Source organism: Microcaecilia unicolor, chromosome 6 (assembly GCF_901765095.1).
Source record: "Microcaecilia unicolor chromosome 6, aMicUni1.1, whole genome shotgun sequence".
Lineage (NCBI taxonomy): Eukaryota > Metazoa > Chordata > Amphibia > Gymnophiona > Siphonopidae > Microcaecilia > Microcaecilia unicolor.
The window spans coordinates 315,584,642-315,610,332 of record NC_044036.1 but is presented as its reverse complement, the minus strand read 5'-3'; the positions used below and the strand labels follow the sequence as shown (position 1 = coordinate 315,610,332).

The 25,691-nt window shown below is 40.8% G+C and overlaps 1 protein-coding gene across 2 annotated transcripts in view; it reads right to left on the bottom strand.

Moving 5' to 3' along the window:
• ACOX1 (acyl-CoA oxidase 1) overlaps positions 1 to 25,690 on the bottom strand; it is a 44,413-nt gene extending 18,723 nt beyond the window's left edge. Inside the window, exons 1-4 of one of the 2 annotated variants that reach the window (XM_030208226.1) lie at positions 25,489 to 25,690; positions 18,868 to 19,027; positions 13,516 to 13,676; positions 604 to 711 (exon numbers count right to left, since the gene is read on the bottom strand). In XM_030208226.1, the coding sequence (XP_030064086.1) occupies positions 604 to 711; positions 13,516 to 13,676; positions 18,868 to 19,027; positions 25,489 to 25,597 (538 nt within the window). In that variant the 5' untranslated portion in view covers positions 25,598 to 25,690. Of the gene's footprint in view, positions 1 to 603; positions 712 to 7,288; positions 7,450 to 13,515; positions 13,677 to 18,867; positions 19,028 to 25,488 lie in introns of both variants that reach the window. The other variant, XM_030208227.1, reaches the window with a different exon arrangement.
• Between the last annotated feature and the right edge of the window lies 1 nt (position 25,691).

Genomic DNA, 25,691 nt, shown 5'->3' with positions numbered 1-25,691 from the left:
CTTACAAATTTCTTCAGTTCCCAGATATGAAGGAAATTAATTCACCACCATATAGTATTAGAAGAAACTGCTTCACACCTGACTGTATGTTGGGTCTGGAGTGGAGGAGTGGCCTAGTGGTTACAGCACCAGTCTTGCAATCCAGAGGTGGCCGGTTCAAATCCCACTGCTGCTCCTTGTGATCTTGGGCAAGCCACTTAACCCTCCATTGCCTCAGGTACAAACTTAGATTGTGAGCCCTCCTGGGACAGAGAAATATCCAGAGTACCTGAAAGTAACTCACTTTGAGCTACTACTGAAAAAAGGTGCGCGCAAAATCTAAATAAATAATTAGCAAGAACCACAATTCAGGGATGATTGCTGATCTTTATTTGTTCAGAGCAACTCCTTGTTCAGCAACCTAAGTCCAAAGGAACTCTAACAGTTCTTAAACATTCCATTCTAATTTAAAATGAACCCTTTGGGGCATCCTTGCACAGTAACTATATCACATTGGGCATAATTTGCTCTTGTCCTGCATTGGATAAAGTATGGGCTGGACAAGATAATAGGATGTGTCCCCAGCTTCCTGTAAATGTTGATACTATAGAAGACTTCACTTACGTCCACCTGGCCACCACTTGATAGATGTCACCGTGGGGCTGTTGAGGATGAATTCTTGTGTAGAGGGGTCATAAGTGGAAGTGGTCTCCAGCCCTCGCAGATGAGTTCCTGTAGGCAATAGCACACTGAGTTTAGCACAATCCTACACTAAAAACTGCTGCTTGTAGAAGGGTCACCCTTCACATGCAGGGACAGCAATTTGGTCTCTAGCGCAAGTCATCTCACAAAGTCACCACTCTATATTTTACATTCAATTCTCGTCAGGGCTGTGGAATTGGTGCACCAAACCTTTGACTCGGACTATTTTTCTACTGTTCAACTTCTACTGATATTAGACTTAAAATTTCTTTTTCTGGATCTAAAATACTGGTAAATATAACTTTAGATCTAGGCCAAAGATACGTATATACAAATACAAAATGATAAGTTTACTGTAATTTTTTTTTTTTTTAATTTTGAAGCTGGAATTGGAGTTGGTACATTTTTACTGATGCCAACTCCATCCAAAACTGCTTCTAACCTGGTCCCCGCAGCCCTGATTCTTGTAGGATACATTTAGCAGCTCTGTTCATTTAAAAATTCCTCAGTACCTTTTCAAGCTATGCTACGAGTTTGTAGATAAATATATTTATTATTTTACTTCTAGTTTAGAAGTGTCAAAAAACCCCTTTATGCCCACCATACAACTAGGGCCCTGTTGGCACGCTATTTTGTTTAGTGTGTGCTAATGCTAGCAACACCCATAAGAATATATGAGTGTCTCTATCGTTAGTGCGTGCTAAAAACGCTAGCGTGCCTTAGTAAACAGGGCCCCTATAGTTATTATAGAATAATTATACGAATTTACCCAAGTAACTCAAGTTCTCTTTGCTCCTGGATACTGAACACTTCAGAATATAAACTTACTGCTTTATTCATATTTGCAATTCACCTCTGGTTTCTCCCATATTCCTTCAAAATAATCACTAGCTATGTGGCAACAAAATGTTCAATTGATTATATAAGAGAAATCTGGTTGATTCTTTTTTTTTTTTTTTGCTCTCCTCCTCCATTCCATCATTCAGAACCAGCTGACGACAGCCTTTACTGTGAGAATTTTAAAGCTGCCCATTTGTATTCAAACAGACAAGAGAGAAGGGGGGCAAGTAGGTTTCAGAGTACAAGAGATGCCCAATTGCACAAAAGCTGCCCTGCAAATCTGAAGCAAGCAGTTAAAATAAGTTAAAAAAGAAAATTTAACTATCATTAGGTTCCTACAACAGGCTGTACAACCCCTGTCCTCAAAGGCCTCAACCTTGTCAGGTGTTCAGGATTTTGACAATGAATATGCATGAGATCTATTTGCATCCACTGCATAAAAAAAATCTCATGCATATTCACTATGAAAAAAAATGACTAGGTTGTGCTCTTGAAGTTCAAAGTTGTGCACCCCTGTCCCAGAATGACTACTGCTTTAACTCAAGAGGACAGAAACTCAAATAGTAACAACATTCCATGCTACCAATCCAGAGGCAAACAGTGGCTTCCCCCATGCCCATCTCAATTACAGACTATGGACTTTTTCTCTAGGAACTTGTCCAAACCTTTTTAAAACCCAGATATGCTAACTGCTGTTTCCACATCCTTTGGCAGCGAGTTCCAGAGCTTAACTATCCTTTGAGTGAAAAAAATATTTCCTCTTGTTTTGAAAGTATTTCCACGAAGTTTCATCAAGTGTCCCCTGGTCTTTGTACTGTTTGAAAGAGTGAAAAATCAATTCACTTCTACCTGTTCTACACAACTCAGGATTTTATAGACATCAATCATATCCCCCCTCAGCCGTCTCTTTTCCAAGCTGAAGAGTCCTAACCTCTTTAGCCTTTCCTCATATGGGAGGAGTTCCATCTCCTCTTATCATTTTGGTCGCTCTTCTTTGAACCTTTTGTAACTGCTCTAAATGTTTTTTTGAGATACAGCGACCAGAATTGAACGCAATACTGAAGGTGAGATTGCACCATGGAGCGATACAGAGGCATTATAATATTATTGGTCTTATTTTGCATCCCTTTCCAAATAATTTCTAGCATCCTGTTTGCTTTTTTGGCCGCCACCACACACTGGGCAGAAGATTTCAGCGTACTATCTACAATGACACCTAGATCTTTTTCTTGTGTGCTGACTCCTAAGGTGGACCCTAGCATCAGGTAACTATGATTCGAATTATTCTTCCCAATGTGCATCACTTTACATTTGTCCACATTAAATTTCATCTGCCATTTGGATGCCGAGTCTTTCAGTTTCTTAAGGTCTTCCTGCAATTTTTAACAAGCCAAATGTGTCTTGACAACTTTGAATAGTTTTGTGTCATTTGCAAATGTAATCATCTCACTTGTCATTCCATTTTCTAGATAATTTATAAATATGTTAAATAGCACTGGTCCCAGTATAGATCCCAGCGGCACTCCACTATTCACCCTCCTCCATTGAGAAAAATGGCCATTTAACCCTACCCTCTGTTTTCTGTTCAATAACCAATTCCTAATCCGCAGAAGGAGATTGCCTCCTATCCCACGACTCTCTAATTTTCTCAGAAGTCTCTCATGAGGCACTTTGTCAAAAGCTTTTTGAAAATCCAGATACACTACATAAATTGGCTCACCTTTAGCCATGTGTTTATTTACGCCTTCAAAGAAATGAAGCAAATTGGTGAGGCAAGACTTCCCTTGGCTGAACCCAAGCTGACTCTGTTCCATTAAACTATGTTTGTCTGCATGTTCCATAATTTTATTCTTTATAATAGTTTCCACTATTTTCCCCGGCACTGAAGTTAGGCTTACCGGTCTGTAAATTCCCAATTGCCCCTGGAACCCTTTTTAAAAATCAGCGTTACATTGGCCACCCTCCAATTTCAGGTACTACGGATGATTTTAACGACAGGTACAGATCACTAACAGATCAGCAATTTCATGTTTGAGTTCTTTCAGTACCCTAGGGTGTATGCCATCTGGTCCAGGTGATTTATTGTTCTTTAACTTTGCCAGTTTGGCTCAGTACGTCTTCCATGTTCGCAGAGATTTCTTTCAGTTCCTCCACATCGCCACCTTTGAAAACCATTTCCAGTACAGGTAGATCTCTTACATTTTCTTCCTTAAAGACTGAAGCAAAGAATTTATTCATTCAATCTGTCCGCTATGGCCTTGCCCTCCCTGAGTGCTCCTTAAAGATATAACAGTCCCACGGATTCCTTCACAGACTTTCTGCTTCTGAAGTACCTGAAAAAGGTGTTACTATGAGTTTTTGTCTCCATGGCAAGTTTTTCTTCATATTCTCTTTTAGTCTTTAAATCAGTGCTTTGCATCTAGCTTGACAGTACTTATGCTGCTTCTTATTTTCTTCATTCAGATCATTTTTCCATTCTTTGAAGGATGCTCTTTTGACTCTAATAGCCTCTTCAACTTCACCTTTTAATCACGCTGGCTGTTTGCTCTTCTTTCCACATTTATTAATATATGGAATACTTCTGATCTGGGCTTCCAAGATGGTAAACAATGTCCACGCCTGATTTAAGTCCTAAGCTTTGCGGCTGATCCTTTCAGTATCTTTTTAAACATTTTCCTCATTTTGTCATAGATCCTTTCGAAAACTGAATGCTGCTACAGTAGATTTATTTAGTGACTTCACTCCAGATATCAGCTCAATCATGTTATGATCCCTGTTTCCCAGCAGATCCAACACCGCTACCTCTTGTATTATACCCTGCATGCCACTAAGGACTAGATCTAAAATAGCTCCCCTTCTTGTCTTTAAGAATTTTACCTCCCTAGCACTCCCTGATGTAGCATTTATCCAGTCAATATTGGGGTAACTGAAGTCACCCATGACCTGTTCCTGACCAGATCCAAAGGTCTCTATTCTATCCTCATCCTTCTCGATCTGCTGCTTTTTACACTGTTAATCACCACCTACTCCTTGATACGCTGTCCTCACTTGGATTTCAGGGCTCTGTTCTCTCCTGGTTTTCTTCTTATCTCTCCCATTGTACTTTTAGTATATACTCTAGTGGATCCTCCTCCACTTCTATCCCACTATCAGTTGGTGTACCTCAGGGTTCTGTCCTGGGACCTCTTCTTTTCTCCATCTATACTTCTTGGTACTCTGATCTCATCCCATGGTTTTCAATACCACCTTTATGCTAATGACTCCCAGATCTACCTCTCCACACCAGAAATTTCAGCAGGAATCCAGGCCAAAGTATCAGCCTGCCTGTCTGACATTGCTGCCTGGATGTCTCACCACCATTTGAAACTAAACACGACCAAAACTGAGTTTCTTATCTTTCCCCCTATACCAACCTCTCCTCTTCTCCCATTCTCTATCTCCGTGGATAACACACTCACCCTCTCTGTCTCATCAGCTCATAACCTTGGGATCATCTTCGACTCCTCTCTCTCCTTCTCTGCACATATTCAACAGACTGCTAAAACCTGTCGTTTCTTTCCCTATATCATCACCAAAATTTGTCCTTTCCTTTCTGAGCACACTACCAGAACCCTTATCCACACTCTTACTACCTCTCGCTTAGACTGTTGCAACTTGCTTCTCACAAGTCTCACACTAAACCATCTCTCTCCCCTTCAATCTGTTCAAAATTCTGCTGCACTTCCCTACACTCCTCCACAGGAACTCCATTCACTGTATAAATCTCTCTTACCTGCACCCTTCTCCTCCACTGCTAACTCCAGACTCCGTTCCTTTTATCTTGCTAACAATATGCCTGGAATAGACTTTCTGAGCTGGTACGGCAAGCTCCATCTCTGGCCGTCTTCAAATCTAGGCTAAGTCCACCTTTTAACTCCCAACCCTTACTCACTTGTTCAGCACCCATTTTTATCATTCCCACCTTAGTAATTCCCTTATCCCTCCTGTTTGTCTGTCCTAGTTAGATTGTAAGCTTTTTCGAGCAGGGACTGTCTCTTCATGTCCAATGTACAGCACTGCGTACGTCTAGTAGCGCTTTAGAAATGATTAGGTAGTAGTAGTATTATAATGTTGCCCAATTTGACAGCTTTCCTAATTTCTATAAACATTTGTTCATCTGTGTGTTCGTTCTGCCACAGCAGTAAACAACTAGTAACAATTGATGTATCATCAGTGTCATATTGGTAGAGACAGTTATTGTTTGCACCACAGCCTATAAAATACTAATACTTATAGAAAGCAATCATAAAACAGACCACAGAAATATAAAGTGCACAGAATTGATTTATCACAGCAGGCCAGGTAGGTGCTAAGTGTTACCATACAGGACAAATAAAGACCTTCCCTTTCTGTCAGAGCTCACTTTATGGTCAAAGACTGGGTTGGAAATCATACAAAGAATCAGATACTAGGCCTGGGGAAACCTAAGACTCCCAGTACACAAGTTTGGCACTGTAGTAACTGTATGTTTGCACCAACAAAGATAAGGTGATTCGAGTCTCCATTTTCAAAGTCAAGGCTGGATGTAATATACATAATATTATTACCCACAAATTTTTTGTTTACAGTGTAGGTTTTTGGATGCTTCTCTAAGGGGGTCTTTTACAAAGGTGAGCTAGCGATTTTAGTGTGTGCTAAATGCTAGAGATGCCTGTACAAATATATGGGCATCTCTAACGTTTAACGTGTGCTTATTTTTAGCGCGCGTATAAACGTTTGTGCGCCTTTGTAAAAAGGACCCCTAAGTTTGGTCTCTTACACATTTTGAACCAATGTGAAGTGCCAACCATGCTACTGTATTACAAAACGAAGAATAAGTCCTCAGTTGTTTTGAATGATTTTACCAGAAGACGCGATACAAAACTTAACTACTGAAAGATGAACATACAAACCCCTCAGTGTTCACTGGTCAGAATTCTGCTGTGTGGTGGGGCTTATGCTGGACTGGCAGCTTAAGTTGCTGTTTAAGTCAGTGGGGTCTGGGATTACTAAAGCAGAACTAACAGCTCCTGGCTGCAAAGCACAGAAGAAAATGTACTTCTGTGCTAGATTTATGCTTACAGCTGAGGAAGTTCTAATCAACTTGTATGGACACAGGGCCAGAAGAAAGCAACATGGCATAAAAGGGAAAAGTTGGGAAGCAACAGGTAGTGGGCTCTACAATTGCCCTGTACTGGTCTGTGAAAAGGGGCAAGTTCTGGGGCAAAGGTGATGGTGCATGGGACCATAAACAAAGTCCACACTAGATGCAGAATAACCCGAGAAGCCAGACTGATGGACAGAATAAAGTAAACATATAGCTGTCCAAATATTGGACAATAAGTATGTTTTCAATGAAATGATGTGACTATACACCGTATTGGCCTTGAAGAAGCCAACCAGATGATCAATGTGGAATAATGAATTAGACGAGTAATATCTGGGGATAATCAGGTTAATACCACGGTTTTTTTTATCCCTGTTTACTGTGGTCTAAGGAAGAGAATAGAATTACCTGACTGAAATAATTCCTACATATTACTTTCTCTGTATTTCCAGCAAGTTGTTTTATCGCTTGTAAAAATTTAAATGGTTATAAATAAAAAATTAAAAACAAACAAAAAAAAAAAAACCATATAGCTGTCCATGCATGCAGAAACATACAAAAACCTTTGCTTGGAGACCCATTACTTCAAGGCTAAACTGAAAGCTTCCTGTCCCCTTGTAAGTATAGGGAGTTGTACTGTACCATGACCAATCTCAGTCTGAGCATATGTGCCAATGATCTCCAGGTTCCAGGCAGACATGAAGAGCTGGTCTTGCTGTTCGGGAGTTGCCTGGGACAGGAGGGTGGGCAGGAACATGCCCAGGTGGAGATCCAAAGGCTCAGGCCGTCCACGGTGCACAAAACTGTAAAAAAGAAAATGCCAAAAGAGGAGGGGAAGGGGGTATTACAGGATCGTCATGGGGTGGAAAGTTTCAGGAAACATCAAGAAGGGTGTCAAGATTGAAAGAAAGGTATGAGGGAGAAGAGAGAAAGTAGAAAAAAATTAAATGTTTTTAATTAGGAATACAGCATGCAGAGGTATGCAGAAGAGCACTCTTTTTCTCTTTGTGTAGCCTGAGAGCCATATCTTCATGTATCTACTTCAAGTGTCTCAAACAAGATTTTCCTACTGGCCATTAGCTTTCACGGCTTTGTTTACTTGTGAACAGAAGGGAATGCTATCTATCTCAGCTGGTGTATAAAAGACCAATAATCCCTGAAATCCCAAATAAATCTTTGAAGCAATGTAGCATTTGAAAGTTCTGTGGTAACTGCTGAAACCATATTTGCTCCTGAGTTGCCATGATTTTGGATAACTGGCAAACATTTGATACTGCAATAATAATCAGTGTTATAAATTGGTATACGAAGGATAAAAAAATCTCAAAGTGCTTTCAGACTGCTTCAGAAATGCACACGCAGGAAACTATGACTTACAAGGCCTCTTTGAAAACTTAAAAATTTAATGGCAGCATTTGATTGGCAGGTGGTTAGCTTGGCAGAGTTTAAAAAGGGGTTAGACGGTTTCCTAATGGACAAATCCATAAACCGCTACTAAATGGACTTGGGAAAAATCCATAATTCTAGGAATAACATGTATAGAATGTTTGTACGTTTGGGAAGCTTGCCAGGTGCCTTTGGCCTGGATTGGCCGCTGTCGTGGACAGGATGCTGGGCTCGATGGCCCCTTGGTCTTTTCCCAGTGTGGCATTACTTATGTACTTATGATTATACGAAGAGAGGGAGAGGAAAAAGGATACTACAACTACCACCCATTGAAGTTCCTAGACAGGCTCTAGGAAGTAATGGTCATGAAGGTGGTCTCAAAGTCACTGCCACAGCTACCAACATTTCCAGGTTAAGAAGCTTCTAAGTGTCCCAAACTGTGCTGTGCACCTGAGCTACACTAAAGGACATTCTTCTAAAGAAAGTGCAAGCAGCAATCTTTGTCCACTTTTCTGGTACATCCAGCGGGACAAGGTACAAAATAAAGAGCAAAGTTTTGTTGATAATAAATTGTATCTTATTCATTTATTTCCTTGCTTTTGCTTGCTGCCGTGAATGAAAGGTGACCCCTTGAAATGCAAATTATAAATGATAATTTAAATAATCCAAGTACACATGCCAGGACTCTTATAGTAGAAAAGCAGCAACCCAGAGCAGGCTCTGTGATCAACCAAGGTTTATTTCTCTGAAAGTGAAGGAAGTCACCATTTCCTCTTGAGCTGATGTCACTATTAACAGTGAGGACACCAGAGCACAGTCCAGGCTGCTGCGGGCACAATGGGGCCGAGCGTGGTAAGCCCAGGAGAGATAGAGCAGTGAGATTTGCTCAACGGAGGTATTTGTTTTAAATGTTAAGCTGGGACGGAGATTTTCAGGAGAAGACTTGTTGCTGGGGGGTGGGGTACTGAAGACACAATAATAGATGGGCATAAGGGAAAGGAGGCAGAATCCCACCTGGGCAGTGAATCCACTCCTCCTTTAGGGACTGCTTGGGTTGGTATGATTTTTTCTGAACATGCTGTTGAATATGGTTGGTTGTGAGGGTTGACTTTTGTTGCAATTAGGTGCTCGAGCCATTTCATCAGATGCAAGGCAAAATTTTGAGGTAAAATATGGTTTGCAGTATTCATTTGGTCGATGGAGTGCATAACTGAGTGTGTGTGTGTGTGTGGGGAGAGGAGGGGGCTGGTGTAACTGCCCACTGGGCGCAGTGGACTTCAAGGGCAGTATTCTAGTTAATCCTATGGTAGGGCATCAGGGAGTCATGTTGCCACAATGGGATAACTGGGAATTTTATAAGGAAGAGCTAGTCTGCTAACTTCGTGGCAATTAGCTCCCTGCTCAAGGCATCTGTGAGTTTATGCTGACTATGCTATTAGGTAATGGCTCAGATGTCATCGGCATGCAGCTGTACCACTGATCAGTCGGCTAATAAAGCTGTGGGTGAGGGGGTGCGTGTGTGTGTGTGGTGGTGGATTACCCTGTGTGTCTGACAGCAGACCCTTCCTCTGTAATTCTACTGAAAATTTGCTAACCAAAGATTAAAAAGAATAATGCTCTTCACCCCAAGTACTTCATCATTCATTAACCAGAGAGGAAACACACCCGCAGCTCTTCCCAGAGCTGTTATGAAATCCAGGTGCCAGCCTGGGAACACCAGTCTGGAATTTTTATAGCCCATCAGAAATTCCCAGATGATGTCCTTAGAGAAAACATTATGAACCATGGAAGAGCCAGCTTGAGGACTTGCCTTCAGTGTGCATACTAAAAGCATCCATGTACTTTACAGCTATTTGTGCAGATGGCTGAGCAGGGATAGAAATGCATGCATACCTTTGAAAATGACCCTAGAGGAGGTCTCTGATCTGGCTAAAAAGTACATAGCCTACAGAAGGGCTGACTGTATATTTAGCTGAGCAGAATTGGACAGTTTTCAGCCAGACTAAGTTTACAGAGTTAAACTGCTTTCAAAATGAATCAAATAAGGTACAATGCACTTATTGTGAGGAAGGAGCACTCACCTTACAGCATGGCTTCCTTACGCAACAGGAATGCCAAGGGTTTGCTCCTCGATGCAGCAACCAAATATGCAAACTGGCCCTGTGCAAAACACATGCACTCAACGGGGACAGCGCACATGATACCTACACATGGGTTTGCAAGCAGAACCTATATTTGTGCACAGATTGGCACCCGAGTTGCATGCACACACATTTGCGCATGTGCTAGACTACTATTCCGTACATAAAATATTTGATACTAATTTTTATGAGAAGTGTATGTGCATGAAGTTCAGATGCCAATACAATATTTTTTTTTTGCGCAGACCCGTTTCTCCCCATAGTCTTGCAATTATATTATATCAGCACACCTCCCATATACTCTAAAAACACGTAGATCATTCTGCTCACTTTAAAAGGAAGAAAAAGGCATGGAATCCTCAATAACTTGACTGTAGAAGCTCAACCTTTATGCTCTTCAGACCTGGCATTGAGCTCAACCATTTGGTCTTTTGTGCACTTCTCTGCACCTACACTGAATAGCCAAAAGCCTTATTACCATGGATTTAAATGTACTGTACACTGGTGTGTGTATTAGGCTTTGTACATAACCCATTTTTACAAAGGACACCACAAAATTGTGCCCTAAAGCCAAGTTAACTGGTGCACCAAGCCTAGTGCAGTTTTCTGCATTGGCCCCTTAGGAAAAGGAAAAATTGTGATTACATTATGCAACATCCAAACTAAACAGCATTACGTGCCATTTTCACTGAAACCCACATACTTAAAGCTCCAGTAGTTAGACAATGCCACAGGAGGAGTGGCCTAGTGGTTAGGGTGGTGGACTTTGGTGCTGGGGAACTGAGGAACTGAGTTCGATTCCCACTTCAGGCACAGGCAGCTCCTTGTGACTCTGAGTAAGTCACTTAACCCTCCATTGCCCCAGCAATGAGCCTGCCATGAGTGGGAAAGCGCAGGGTACAAATGTAACAAAAATAAAATAGATACTATTGGAGATTCTACATGGAATGTTGCTATTCCACTAGCTTGTGTACACAAACCAGGACTCTTAGCCACCAACTTCAAGAAAGTGCTAGCAAAACAGTTCACACCAGTATAATGTGGCAAATATATAATTTGTGTGTATAGAGTACCCTCAGATATAAACCACTATAACTGCAGTCAATAATGCTGCTAAAAAGTGGCATAGCACTTCTTTCATTAGGTAACTCTAACAATTTTTTGGGAGAGCAACATATGCTCATTTTTTTATGCGTCCCAATCACCACAGTGCTATAAAATCACTTGTTACTTTTAAAATAGTATATACTAGGTGAAAACTGTGCACTTATCTTTTAAGTTCTTGCCTCCCAGGCAGAACTATCTTGCCTTGCTGAAACATTTATCAGTTGCCTTCCCCTGGAACTGCCCGACTCCGCGGGGTTTCAATCACTTTCCTCAGGGACAAGGGTTAAGGCTGCATAGATCTTATCTTCCTCCTTCTTTGTTGCTTCTTTTCTTTGTTCAAGCAATTTTAAAAGTAACAAGTGATTTTATAGCACTGTGGTGATTGGGACGCATAAAAAAATGAGCATATGTTGCTCTCCCAAAAAATTGTTAGAGTTACCTAATGAAAGAAGTGCTATGCCACTTTTTAGCAGCATTATTGACTGCAGTTATAGTGGTTTATATCTGAGGGTACTCTATACACATAAATTATATATTTGCCACATTATACTGGTGTGAACTGTTTTGCTAGCACTTTCTTGAAGTTGGTGGCTAAGAGTCCTGGTTTGTGTACACAAGTTGTTGAATGTTACCAGAGACATTGATATTGTGAATTCGCTATTCCACTAGCAACATTCCATGTAGAAGGCTGCGCAGGCTTCTGTTTCTGCGAGTCTGACGTGCAGGACGTCAGACTCACAGAAGCAGAAGCCTGTGCAGCCACATTGGTGATCTGCAAGGGCCGACTTCTACATGGAATGTTGCTAGTGGAATAGCAACATTCCATGTAGAATCTCAAATAGTAGCAGCAGTGGCAGAGTGGCCTAGTGGTTAGGGTGGTGGACTTTGGTCCTGAGGAACTGGGTTCAATTCCCACTGCAGGCACAGGCAGCTCCTTGTGACTCTGGGCAAGTCACGTAACCCTCCCATTGCCCCAGGTACAAATAAGTACCTGTATACAATATGTAAGCTGCATTGAGCCTGCCATGAGTGGGAAAAGCGCGGGGTACAAATGTAACAAAAAAAAAAAATATCCCACAATATTCTCACCCATGGGCAGGCTCAAAGTGGCTTAAAACAGTCTATAAAAACATTCAACAATTCAACAAACAAACAATATCGTAAGAGAGAAAGCGAAATAGCAAGGTGGGAAAAGGGGAAAGAGTAGCAGTGATCAGTATGTCGCTACGACGGTTGTAATTCAGAAGGAAGAGACACCAGGCGGGTTTGGAGCGAATGCTCTACCAAAAAGGAAGGTCTTGAGGCGCTTCTTGAAGGTCGGGTGATCAGGAGTAAGTTTTAGTATAGTAAATTTTAAAAATACGTTTCAAATTGAGAAGAACGCTTCAAAATACAGTTCTCATCTAGGATTTATTCGTCTAAAGAGCAGCTCTAAATCCTATTTGGGATGAAGCATGATGCATCTGTCCAATACTGAATTCACAAATCCTGTTATTTTGGGGTTCTAGTCTTGAAGTGCTTCTTACCAAAGAAAATCTGTGAAACAAGCAAAAGTAAAAGGCAGAATCCCAAACTGGAAGATTTAGGTTATATATACACACTAGGAAAAAATGCCCGTTTCAGAACGCAATGAAACGGGCGCTACCAAGGGGCCCCCTCCCTCCGTCCCTCCGAGCTACTTGCCTTGTTCGCCACAGTTTCCGTTTCGGCCCTCGAGTGTCATAGCTCCGCCCTCGACGTCATGATGTTTTGACGCGAGGGCGGTGCAGACACTCCAGGGCACACCGGATATCTCGGGCGCCTCAACTTCCGTGGAGGCTTCAGAACGTTGGGGTTGCCTTTTATATAGAGAGATTAGCTCCTGTTCAAATGTCACACTTTATTTGGTTCCCACATTTTAAAGAGATAGTGACTTTGTAAGCTGACTATACACAAAAAAAAGCAGAATGCCCACTATCCTTTTTCATTAGCACAAAGCGAAATCTTTTAAATCTCATCTAGAATCACACTAGGGAATTTTCATGCTATTGTCTGAATTATCAGTGGCACTCAGTGATTAAACAGGAGTTAGCACTATTGGAAGAAAAAAAAAAAAAAAAAAAAAAAAGACTACGGTGAATTTAATTTATATTTAAATGATTGAGTTGTTATAACTTGTGATATCACATTTGGTGTCAATCATCATGCAGTGCTGTTATAATACATTAAGTGACTTATTCCCAGAACAGGACCAACCATGTCCCAATTCAGTCTGGGCGTAGGTGCCAATTAGCTGGAACCTCTTGGCCAGGTTCAACCACTTGTCTCGCTCGATATCAATACACTGGTTTTGCAGGGTGGTGAGAAACATGCCGTAGTGCACGGAAATGGGCTCAACCAAACACCCCAGACATGTTCTGACAGAAAGAAACAAAAACAGGAGAAGGTCTCACAAATTTGTAAGCTTTTAAAGAGAAGAGAAAAGATTTGTGCCTTCAAATTTCTACCTAGATATTTACACCCCCCCTCAAAAATAAAGCAGCATTTTAACGTCTCAGGGTGTTTTGTCCACTTCTACTCCACTCAAGCTCTTACCTTTAAGCTGAAAATGTAAATCAGATATGTTAACGTCCCTATTCTTTACTCATAGCACCTTGTGAGAGATTATAATGACTGAGCAGTATTTACAAAGAGAATGACATCCTTTCTGCAATCATCCTAATTATAGCACCTTTCTGACTCTGCTCCTTTTTATCCACTTGTACTGCGCAGTAATAGACATGATTCTAACCAAATTAAATTCTGGACCTATATTCCTTCCATTATTGAAAGACACCAGATACAGGGACTGACTGGGATTGGAGGGAATGAATAGGGGCGGGGGGGGGGGGGTTCTGTTTGACTAATGTCATGGAAGTCTGTTAGACACAAGGCCCTATACCATGCTATTCATATGTACTATTGTATCACTTTTAGTGGGAATTAGGTGAAAATATTACTGTGCTGTATGTTTATTGCTGTATTTGCATTTATACTTGTTTTTGTTTAAAAAATAATAATTTTTCAATACAATAACCATGCGCTAATGGGTAACATTAGCTCATGGCCATAAATGCAACTAAATTTTTTTAAAAAGGCTTTTTTTTTTTTCTTTTTAACAGCTACGGTAAAAATGGCCTTAGCATGTGGGAAAGACCCGCATAAAGATGCACTAAGGACAATTCTTTATACAACTTTATAAAAGAACCCCCCCCCCCCCCCCCAATGAGCTCTACTATAAGTCAAAGAGTGGCACATTTCAAATTTGCTTTCTTTTAGACAGCTATGCACACAGCAGAAAAGGCAGGAGAGGTGCTCTGAGAAAGAATGCAGAGGAAACCAGTTGGAAATGATATAGCTAGGTTTAAGAGATGTAATATTTATAAATTACTTCCGGATATATAATAAACACTAAGAACAAAATCTACAGCCCATGCACTTGATCACACTTGAGGCATATTTGCTTGGTAAATTAATTCAAGAAAATTAAGCTAAGAAACAGAAAACTAAAATTAAAACACAAGGATAAAGTTACTATTTTGTAATAAATTCCTCGTTCACAATTACAGTCAGAGGAACTAATTTATAATAATCAGGGGGAAAAATTATCCATACAGTTCAAAACCTTAAATTCAGAACGATATAAAACGCTGACAGATGCACAGTGGGGGTAAATGTCCTTCCTCTAAAAGTTAGATTATGGAAGACATAAGGAAATTAGAAGACTGATTTCCACTGGTCTCTCCTAGAAGTCTGGAAGCAGGAAAGGGTACAGCAGGACAGACATGCCATTGCTCACTGGGTCAAAAGGCACGTACTCAAATAACTTGCAACCTACTACAATTCAAAAAGCCAAAGGTTTGGAACAAGCTGTTGTATGCCACTCCTACACATCTATTTCACAATCTCTCTGGATCAGAGTAAAGTACTGGCTGCCCTTGTGTGTGTGAAAGGTGAGGAGATAAGCCAAGAGAAAGTTAGCAGGGCACTCCTATTGCCTCTATCTAAGAAGTGTATATCTCAGATAAGGCCTGACGGTCTGCATACACTGTACAGAAAGATTCCTACACTATTATGAAATTAAAATTGTTTTAATCAAACTTAACAGGGAGGGGGAAGGTTGGGGGGGGGGGGGGGGAACACATTGTAAATATTCATCTTGATCTGTCTTCTCTACAAAACAGAGATTGAAGATTTATTTCCTCCAAAATCTTGTTTTTAAAGTTTTCTCGAGGAAATGGGGGCCAAAATAGGGAAACGGGAATTAAATTTACCTCTGTGTTCACTGGCAGCTGGCCACTAAAAGAAGTATTAGTGTCATGTGGTTATGTACAAAGTTGAGTTGACAGTAAAAGAGTGCATTCACACAGCCCCTGTTTATGAAGTGTCATGTTGAACTTTTTTTTGTAACTAAAGAGTTTAATTTCATGGAGAGTCCAAAGCTGTCAATTTACCAAATATCCTTTTTTGCAAAAAAAAAAAAAAAAACCCCAACAAGGGGAGGAAAACAAGGGAGAAGGCTCCTTAACCTGCACACTGGTATAATCCATGATAAAAAGCAAAACGATTTTACTGCAAATTCCTTCTAGCGGGCCAATTTAGAGGCTCATTTTCAAACCACATAGACTTACAAAGTTACATAGGTTACTATGTAACTTTGTAAGTCTAAGTGCTTTGAAAATATGCTTCTGTGTAACTGTGTAACTATGTGCTTTGAAAACGAGCACCTAAATGACTTATCAGGTAAAAACTGGCAGAGCTCCCTGGCCAGAGATGACCTGATCATTTGCCCTGAGTATTTAATCATTAGCACGCAAGAGTTCTTCCTGCCAGGAGGCAAAGTGCACGATACAAGTTTTTGATTTTTTGCATCTCACATTTTTCCTCTGAGTTTCCAGGTCACTAAAACTCTATTGATATTTAAAACTATAGTGTCTAACATCTGTATGCACAACACTTCAGAAATTTACTTTGTACAAGACACCTAGCACAGAATTGCTCATCTTAGTAATTCCGATTTACACAGCTTGTGTCCAAAATAAAAGGACCCTAACGCAGTTTATAGTCACCTTAAACACGTATACCCACTTCTAAAATGTTAAATGCTTTATCTGTACACTCTGTAACCTAACACTTATTACAACATTTAATATATAAAAAAAGAAAAATACCCAGATTCTACTACTGTGAAACAGCTGTATTGTACAGCTTGTGATCAGCATGTACAAATGAAATGGAGATGAGAAGAAAGACTATTATTAATTAAGTTTTAGCCTCTTAACTCTTGCCTATTCTTACTCTCCGGATAGCATACCACTTTTCTTTTCTTTTTAATTTATAGAAGTCTTTATTGAGCATTGTGAAACCAATACAATACTTACTCATCTTCATACAATATATTAATCTACAGATGTGCTTAACCAAACAATGAGTACATAACAGAGGAAAGCACCCGCAAAAAAGCAATGCTATAACAAATACTAATTTTACTTAAAAAAAATTTTTTTTTCAGTGGTATTGTAAATATATCCCCCTTGCCCCTACCTTAACCCCCGCCTTCTCTCTCCTCCCCCCCCCCCCCCCCACCTTTCCTTCCATCCTGTTTATACACCTTTTATCCGGAGCATACTTTTAGAAACGGTTCCCAAACCCTTTCCCATTTGGACAGAGTTTTTCTTTTCACAGCAGTTAATCTCTCCATCTCACATATGTATCGCACCTTGGTTATCCATCTCACCATTAGGGGAACCAGCGGTGATTTCCAGTTCTGTGCTAAGTTTATGCGAGCTGCGTGCAAGGATCCTATCAACAAGGGCCACTGGTCAGACGTAAAGCCCTCTGACCTAGTAAGAAGTTTCTTTTCATCTTCTTACTTTTAACGATACTGTATTGCCTTTTGCATTTTAATTGTATTGTTAATTACTTTGCTGTACTTTTCAGTTCAAAATGGAATAGCAAGGAGGCGTAAGTGTCTTGCAACAACAGAAGAGAGAAACAGAAAGTCCAAACAGGTTCTTTATTCGTACAGACACAGAAAGTGGAGCAGCAGGTATGAAAAAACTACTGCTGAAGTCACCTTGGATGATCAGTTTTGCTATCCGGGCTAAGCCTTGATCGTCCCTGGTTAGCTGTTTTATGTCACTACCCCTGATGCAGCCTTATTGGCGAAACGTGGCCACGTCGGCTCTGTACAAATGAAGAACCTGTTTGGACTTTCAGTGTCTGCTTTCTGTTTCTCTTTTCAGTTCAAAAGGCATATATCAAGAAAATAAACTAACCTGAATGTACAGCTGAGTAAAACAACACAAAGCTCTCCAACAGTACACCTGCTAACTGTGCAGGGGACCTTCTACTGGCCTAGCACTATTCCAGTTGTCCCGCTGTTTGAAGTCTCACCCTGTGGGACCTCCCAGCCCCTATGCAGTTCAAACTATGAAATAGCAGAAGCAGCACCAAGAATAATAAGAGTCGGAGGTCCACAAAGCTGTCTGCTATTTCAGAGTCCTTGAAGACCCAAGATCAGATCGTGAACACCCAAGTCTGAATCAGCTGGGCCATACACTCCTTGCCCTTCCTCTTACTCTTTGATCATTTGACCCATTAAACTATTTCTGGAGGTCTCAAGCAAGAGACTACAGTGCAATAATCTGTAGGTCAAACATTCATGCACAAGGCTGGCTCTAGGCCAGTGATTCCTAAACTGGAAGTTAGGACCCCAAGTCAGAGGATGAGGTCACAAATAGACCTGCGCCCATCCCTCTGGACCTCCACTTTGACCTATTCTCAGACTGGAACCCATGCAGAGTTATTGGAGTATGTGTACATAGTGACACACAGGGTCCTCTGCTGACTGCTTCCTGCTTTGACTTCTTTTTTTGGGGAGGGGGGAGGGAAGTGTAGGTATGCTATTTTGTTTTCTTCACGTCATCATTTTCTAGGGTCATGTGAATTTCAAGTGCTAAAACTGGCTGCATCCTGTATAAAAGTTTGGGATGCACCAAGTTAACTGGTGCCTCGTGTAAAAACTAAAAATTGTGGTCCCTTATTTCCATCCAGTACTGGAAGCTCAATGCTCCCTACCTTCAGTAATGGAAGTAGCTGAAATACAACATTCATCCCCCTTTCTCCCTCTGCCTACAGAATGTGAAAGGGTACAGGGGAGGGATTGAAGAAAGAAGGGGGTATGACATCACCTGCTTTGCTAGAACCTCTGTAATGCCGCACAGCCCACAGCCAGACCCATTTGGAGAGACTGTTCCCATAGCCAGCCCTGATCACACATTTATTTGTAGCATTTGTATCCCACATTTTCCCACCAATTTGCAGGCTCAATGTGGCTTACATTTGCCGTAATGGCGGTTGCCATTTCCGGCTTACAGAATTACAAATGGTATTGCGTGAAGTTGCATGCATACATGGTAACATACATGGAACAAGTCATGGTATAGATATATATCATGTGCATATACATGGTAAGGAAGAATACATTGTGGTAATGCAAAACCAACATCCAGTGTTTCTGGATTAACCAATAGTTGCACTGCCCAGTTCTATTCATGCATCAGGTACCTTTTGAACCAGTATATTTCTTCTGGGTCTGAAATGCCATGTTCCCTTATTTTCATCACCATCTGCGAGCTCTTCTTTACAGCTAACTCATAGCGTTCACTACGTGAGAGGAAATTTACATCTTCATGCTGAAAATCAGGATCATTCAGGACCAAGCTTTCTGTGGATTGAAAAGGCAAGAATACCATAATTATCAAATCAGGACAAGAGAGGAGCCTCATCTTGCTCCTTAGGTTTGTTGGATTTCTAGCATAACAACAACGACTATGAGACATGGAGGCAGGTTTTAGAAAGGATGTGAAGAGGGGAATTTGGATGTCCAAGTTAGGACATGGAAAATTCCTGTTTTAGCAGAGCCACTTGTAAAACAGGTGCAAAACTATGTGTATAATGACCCCAATTTTACAGCACCATTCCCCCTCCCCACATCGAGTCCCTCCAAACGCATCCAAATCCCTCCCCTCCCTCTGACAGAAAACTGCCCATAGCAACAGCAAATGCTCCTGAGGCCCCCTAAGACAGATCCCCCTCCACCTCCTAATTCCCATCCCCACTAGGGGTCAGGCTGCCAAATAAGGGTGGCCATTTTTGAAACCAGGGCATAAGAGCATGAATGAGTGAGGATTGTTTCTGCTCCCACTAGACACCAGGAACAGGAATTAAAAGAGTTGAGGGCGTGGGGAGGTTCAGAAGGCTAGCAGAATGATCAGGGGTGGGGGCATCCCTTGACACCGACCTCTGCCCCTGGTGGCACATGTAACTGTGGACATTTTACATTTTTTGCTCAACGTGATTCTCCTTATAAGACGGAGAACCCATGTTGATATGTTAGGCTTATCCAAACCACTCTCTCTTCCCACGCCTTTTGGCATCCCCACATGTACACAGCTCCCTTTCTAAAATGTATGTCAATCTATATAGTTTATTAAGATTTACTATAACGCTCTGACTAGGCACAGCAGTGTACAGTACAGAATCAGAAATAGAAAAGAACTATTAAAAATAGTAAAGCAAATCAATCACACACAGAATCAAATAAAAAGAGAAAAACTCCACCAGAGAAAGGAAGGTCTGGAGAGGGGGAGGGGAACAAAACACTACTATAGATAGTTTAATTTAGCTAATGAACCTGGTCAACTATCCCCCCCCTCCCCCAAGCTTGTCTAAAAAGCCAAGTCTTTAAATTAGCTTTAAAATTTTTTGAAGGAGAGGTTACTACCAAGTGTGAAAGGGAGATTGTTCCAGATGTGGGGTAAAAGGAAAAAAAGGCACCAAGTTTAGCTGACTCTAGATAGGACTAGGGAGAATTAGGAGATGATCATTTAAGGAATGAAGGACCCTGGAAGGTGAACACGAGATTGTGAGACAGGAAAGATAACCGGGAATACCTATTCTGAAAGTCTTGAAAGTTAGTGTTGCAATTTTATAAATAATCCGTTGTTCAACAGGTAACCAGTGATATTGTTTCAGCAAAGGTGTTGTGTGATCAAAACGCTGGGCATGACACAGTAGTCTTATGGCTGTATTGTAGTATCTTTAGCGTTGTATGGGGTTGGCTTGCGTAGATGATGTTACAATAGTGAAGTCAGGATGTGAAGAAAAAGAGAATATGTGTGGGAAAGTGATTTAGATTAAAAACAAACAAACTGGCATACAGCTCATAATTGATGAAAATAAGGAAACTGACTTTGGACAAATGGGAAATTTGAGGTAGAAAAGAAAGGGAGGAAACAAGAATTATACCTAGATAATAGAAACTTGCCACCGGGGTAACTGAAGTTCCAAAAAGCTTAACAGAAGGAAAAGGGGGCAGTGGAATGCCAGAAACCCAATACGCAACAGTTTTATTTGCATATGTGTAAATGCTGGTATTTACACATGGGGATATTTCTGAAATAAGGGCCATTGCCTCCTTTCCTGCAAACAGGAAGATCTGGGCTGCGACTGATCATTTGTTTCATGAATTTGCATATATTTGTTAAAGTACTTGGTATGAGATTAATGAGAACTATGATCCACTTTGGATAAACAATAAATATTGCCCAATCAACTTAGAATTAATCAATATTTATAAAAAGAACAATCAGCAAATGATTATGCTCCAAAAATTGATTCAATTTTTCAAACTTTCCTGAAAAGATTCATAACAAAAACTGGTTAAACTTCACAGTAACAAAAAGGATTAGGTTTCAACTCTTTTATTGACACATTATTGAATGCAGTAAACATACAGTGCTTTGTCTTCATGGTGAAAATAGTGTCAAACTTTTATTATTCTCCCCTCTCCCACCGCTAGCCCAACTCCTGTTGTCCTTAAAATTGCGGGAGCATGTGAATTATTTCCAGAATGGACTGAACATATATCCGATCTTGTCTCTCCATGTATCTGAAAAACACCCTTCTACTCGGTGTCCAATCACTGTCAAGAGGAACATCCCCTTACTCCAAGGAACCAGAGCAGGTCCATGATTCCCCGCACCAGTTACTTTATACAAGATCCATTTCTCCCTCTGACCCACTCACCCCCAATCCATCCACCCATTTCCCAGCCTACCCCTCTTATCCCCCACTCCCTCCCCTCTCCTACCCCCATGGATGTAACAAAAAGGATTAAAATTTGTCTCCAGTACAGAGCTAGGAGCAGCATCACGTGATAAGATCCTCTACCTTCAGATCTGCGGGGACCGTAGTTTTACGGTCCTTTAGCGGCAGTAATATTAAGTCATTAGAATATAGGTTATGGGAGGGGGGGAGAAAATGGTTGAAAGTTCTTGATAACTGAAGTTTAGGAAGTAAGCACTTTAGTATGTTTTGTCAGTTCATTTACTGATTGTTGAATTTCATGCATATGTATAACATGCTAACATATTAATAAAAAATGTTAAACCTAAGATCCTCTACCTTAATCTGTCTATCTGCAGGAAGGGAGGATATACTTCATTATCTCAGTTATTTGGAAACATCTGAGAAACTGCTTGTGAGGCAGACAGAGAAAATATGATCAAGGTACGTCACAAGTGATGAAATACAGATTTCAAGATGTAGCAAATATAACCAGGGGAATCAAATGTTTAAATCTTATCACGGCAGTTTTTATGGAACTATGAACAGATTTAACCAACACTAGTCAATTAAAAGGCTCTATTTTGATGCACATTCAAACTCAGGGCCGTTTACTAAGCTGTGCTATAAGGCTAGTGTCTAGCATTTAGCGTACACTAAAAACGCTAGCACACCTTAGTAAATAGGGCCCTAAATTTTAATGGAAAAGTAACCCCCCCCCCCCCATAAAAGGTACAAACACAGGGCTTTAAATAGCTAGCTATGCAACTGGCTGACCACTTTTTTAAACAGAAATTTAAAGCCAATAGAACAAAAATTCAATGAAAGACATCAACACACAAACATTTTACGAATCTAATCTAGGCATTTCTATTCCGCTTTACCCAAAAAAGGCTCAAGGCGGATTACAAATATAAAAACAATAGCCCACAATTCCACTGAGATACAAATGAAACATCAGTTAGATTAACAAACATTTCAAACTAAAAAGTCATTCAAATATTGAGAGAATAAGATAGTCTTAAGTGCCTTTCTGAAAGTGGTATAACAAGTAATACTTCCAATATCCTTAGGTAATTTGTTCCATAGCTCTAGACCTTTACCAATTATAGTTCTATTCCTGGTAGTCATCTTATGACATATTGACATAAAAGAAACTTTTAGTCTTTATCTCCTGAGTCAAACGTAAAGTCCTAGAGGCAGAGTAAAGCGAGACCCCGTTAGAAAGATAGTCTGGTACTAAGCCATATAACATTTTAAAAACAAAAAATGCTTAAAATGGATTCTGGCATGGACTTTGGCAGCCAGTGTAATTTAATCAAATAAGGCACTGCATAATCAATTAATCTGCCTCCTAAAATCAGTTTGGCAGCAACATTTTGTATATGTTGTAGATGTCAAATTGAGAAATCGGGTAGACCCAGCAAGACTCTGTTATAATAATCTGATTAGTTACTGAAGCCTGCAGTAATATCCTTAAATGTGATGGTTCCAAACAAGGCAACATCATTTATATACACTTCCATGCTCAAAGTTGAATCCAGTGTCACTCCCAGAATTTTAATATTGGGCTGAAGTGAAATCTTAGCATCCTGCAATTTTACTGTTGCATAGAAATGTGATGGCAGATGACCAAATGGCCCATCCAGTCTCCCCATCCTCCATAACCACTAACTCTTCCTTTTCCTAAGGAATCCCATGTGCTTATCCCACGCTTTCTTAAACTCCGACACAGTCCTCGTCTCCATGACCTCCATCAGGAGGGAGGCCATTTCACGCTTCCATCGCCCTCTCTGTGAACAAATACTTGCTTACATTCCTCCTACGCCTATTTCCTCTTAATTTCATCGTATGACCCCTCATCCAGGTTTCATTCATTTGAAAAAGGCTCACTTCCTGCACATTAACGCCCAAGATTATTTAAACGTCTCTATCATATCTCCTCTCTCAGGTATTATTGTATCTTTAGCCCCCTCCCCCCATCCACCTGTACTGGGATTAATCTTCAAATCATTCACCAGCATCCACTGGGAGATCTTATTAAACAGAGAAGACACTATACTTGTTTTCTTTGTATGATCATCCCCCCTCCCTTATATTCTTAGGCTCCTTTGATCTCATGAGAAAACATGACTATGCATCCTTTTTTTTCTGGAACAGAAAGAGAAGCAGATTTTATGTAGAAAAGCAATGGTTCATCAATACTCCCAGGATTCATGAACAAGTGCCTGACATGACCACGTTTAGCCAAAAAGTGGCTGCATCATGGGCAAAAAAAGACCAGCTGGTGTAGAACCTTCTATGGCTATACAGACGTACAAGTGAATGAATTTCTGTTGCAACAGAGCTCATCCTCTCTCACATCCATCTAAGAACCCTTTATATTCCATTCTCCCAGAGGTTGCTACTATTTGGGTTTCTACCAGGTACTTGTAACCTGGACTGGCCACTGTTGGAAGCAGGATACTGGGCTAGATGGACCATTGGTCTGAATCAGTATAGCTATTCTTATGTAATTCTGGCCCTGCTCGCACCAAGGCAGGCCTTGACTTAAGATCACCGATAAGGAGGGGGCAATATTATTAGACTTTCACTAGCACAGGCAAGGCACCAAACAGCCTAGTACATGCATTGTGCACTTACTAGTTGAAATCTCTATTAGCCAAACAAGTATGAATTCTATTTACCATTCTGTAAAATCTGTAGGCAACTGGACACACTGTTTGCATATTTGCTCAACAAAGCCACTTGTTTTACCTCACATAGCTTATTGGTGATTTTTGTATTTTATGAAGTACATGCATACGTTGCAACTTTGCCCTGAGGCATGCTAAGCAATATGCTGCATAAAAGTGTTATCTTTCCATGTACCTACTTTTCATTTCTGTATACTCCTGTGCAATTTTTCAAGAGCCATTTTTGAGACCCAACCCAAAATATGGACATTGCTTTATAACATTACCCACTTTAAGGGGATCCCTTAATATCCAGCACATGATAGACCATGATCCTAGTGCATCCCGGAACTTGTTACAATAAGCAAACAGTATGTTGGGGGGGGGGGGGCAGAAAATGTAAGAATCCATTTGGCCTTTGGGAAAGCAAACAGACATGGAAACTTACCCAAACTCCCACATTTACTATCTCCAAAAGCATACTAATGCCTGTGGGGGGTAGAAGATTTACCAGATTACATAGTGACAAAGTGTGTGTGTGCTCTAAATATTATAAACACTACTGAAACACCATTGAACAGTTAGTTCTACACCTTGGCTGGGTTACTTCCGTAATTTTACTTTACAACCATAATGTGGTGCCTTTTCCGAGGTAGAGGCCAATGCTTTCCACCTTCCTCCCCAGCTGCAGTGGGGAACACAAAGCAAGCTACCACAGTTCAAGAGTTCAGTGTCTGTAACCTAACAGAACGTCGGCTGCACTGGAGCACGTATTAGGAGTAAGACATGTGCTACCAGCAGTATCACCTCACCTTACTCTATCTACTAGAGCTACCTCGATCTATGAGGGTATGTCTTTCAAACATGCACTATCAAATCACCATAAAAGCGTTAAACATGGTTTCTTAGCAATGGACGTGTCCTCACCCCCTCAATATAATAACTCCAAACTTATTATATAGCTCAGCAGTAGTTACGTCTGCAAAAATCTTCACACACACGGGTGCACTTTCCACAATCAGCTATCCAAGCTTGTGAAGAGTTTTGCAATTTACTGCACTGTATCTGGGCGCAGCTAAATGCTGTTTCCTTTTACTACTTTGAAGTTTACGTGTACATGTATTAAATCAATAACTTAATTGTGGAGAAACCAGAAAATTCTCCCCACCTTTCAAAATCAACAGAAATCTGAATCCCACTAAACAAATAAAGTTAGTCGTTTTAGCAAATACAAAAGAATCACAGTGCATTTAAGATCCTTACTCTTTTTTTTTTTTTTTAACACATGCCAAAAACCCTCCCTCCCTCACTCGTAGTATCATCCAAGTTGGATTCATTGAAATGAGAAAGGGCATTTGGCGCCCCTCCTCCCCGGCATTCCTACCGATCTCTCTGCGGCGCCGGGTGCGCTCGGCACCTCTGTCCACAATATAAGTGAGAAACTCGGGGTTGAACGAAGCTCTTTCCCGCTCCCTGCGCAGGTCCGGGTTCATGGCTGCTCAGAGTCCGAAGACAAGACAATTAGGCAGGAGATCACTGTGAGGACAAACTAGGACTAGGAGGACTCAAAGAGAAGGAGGTTAGATT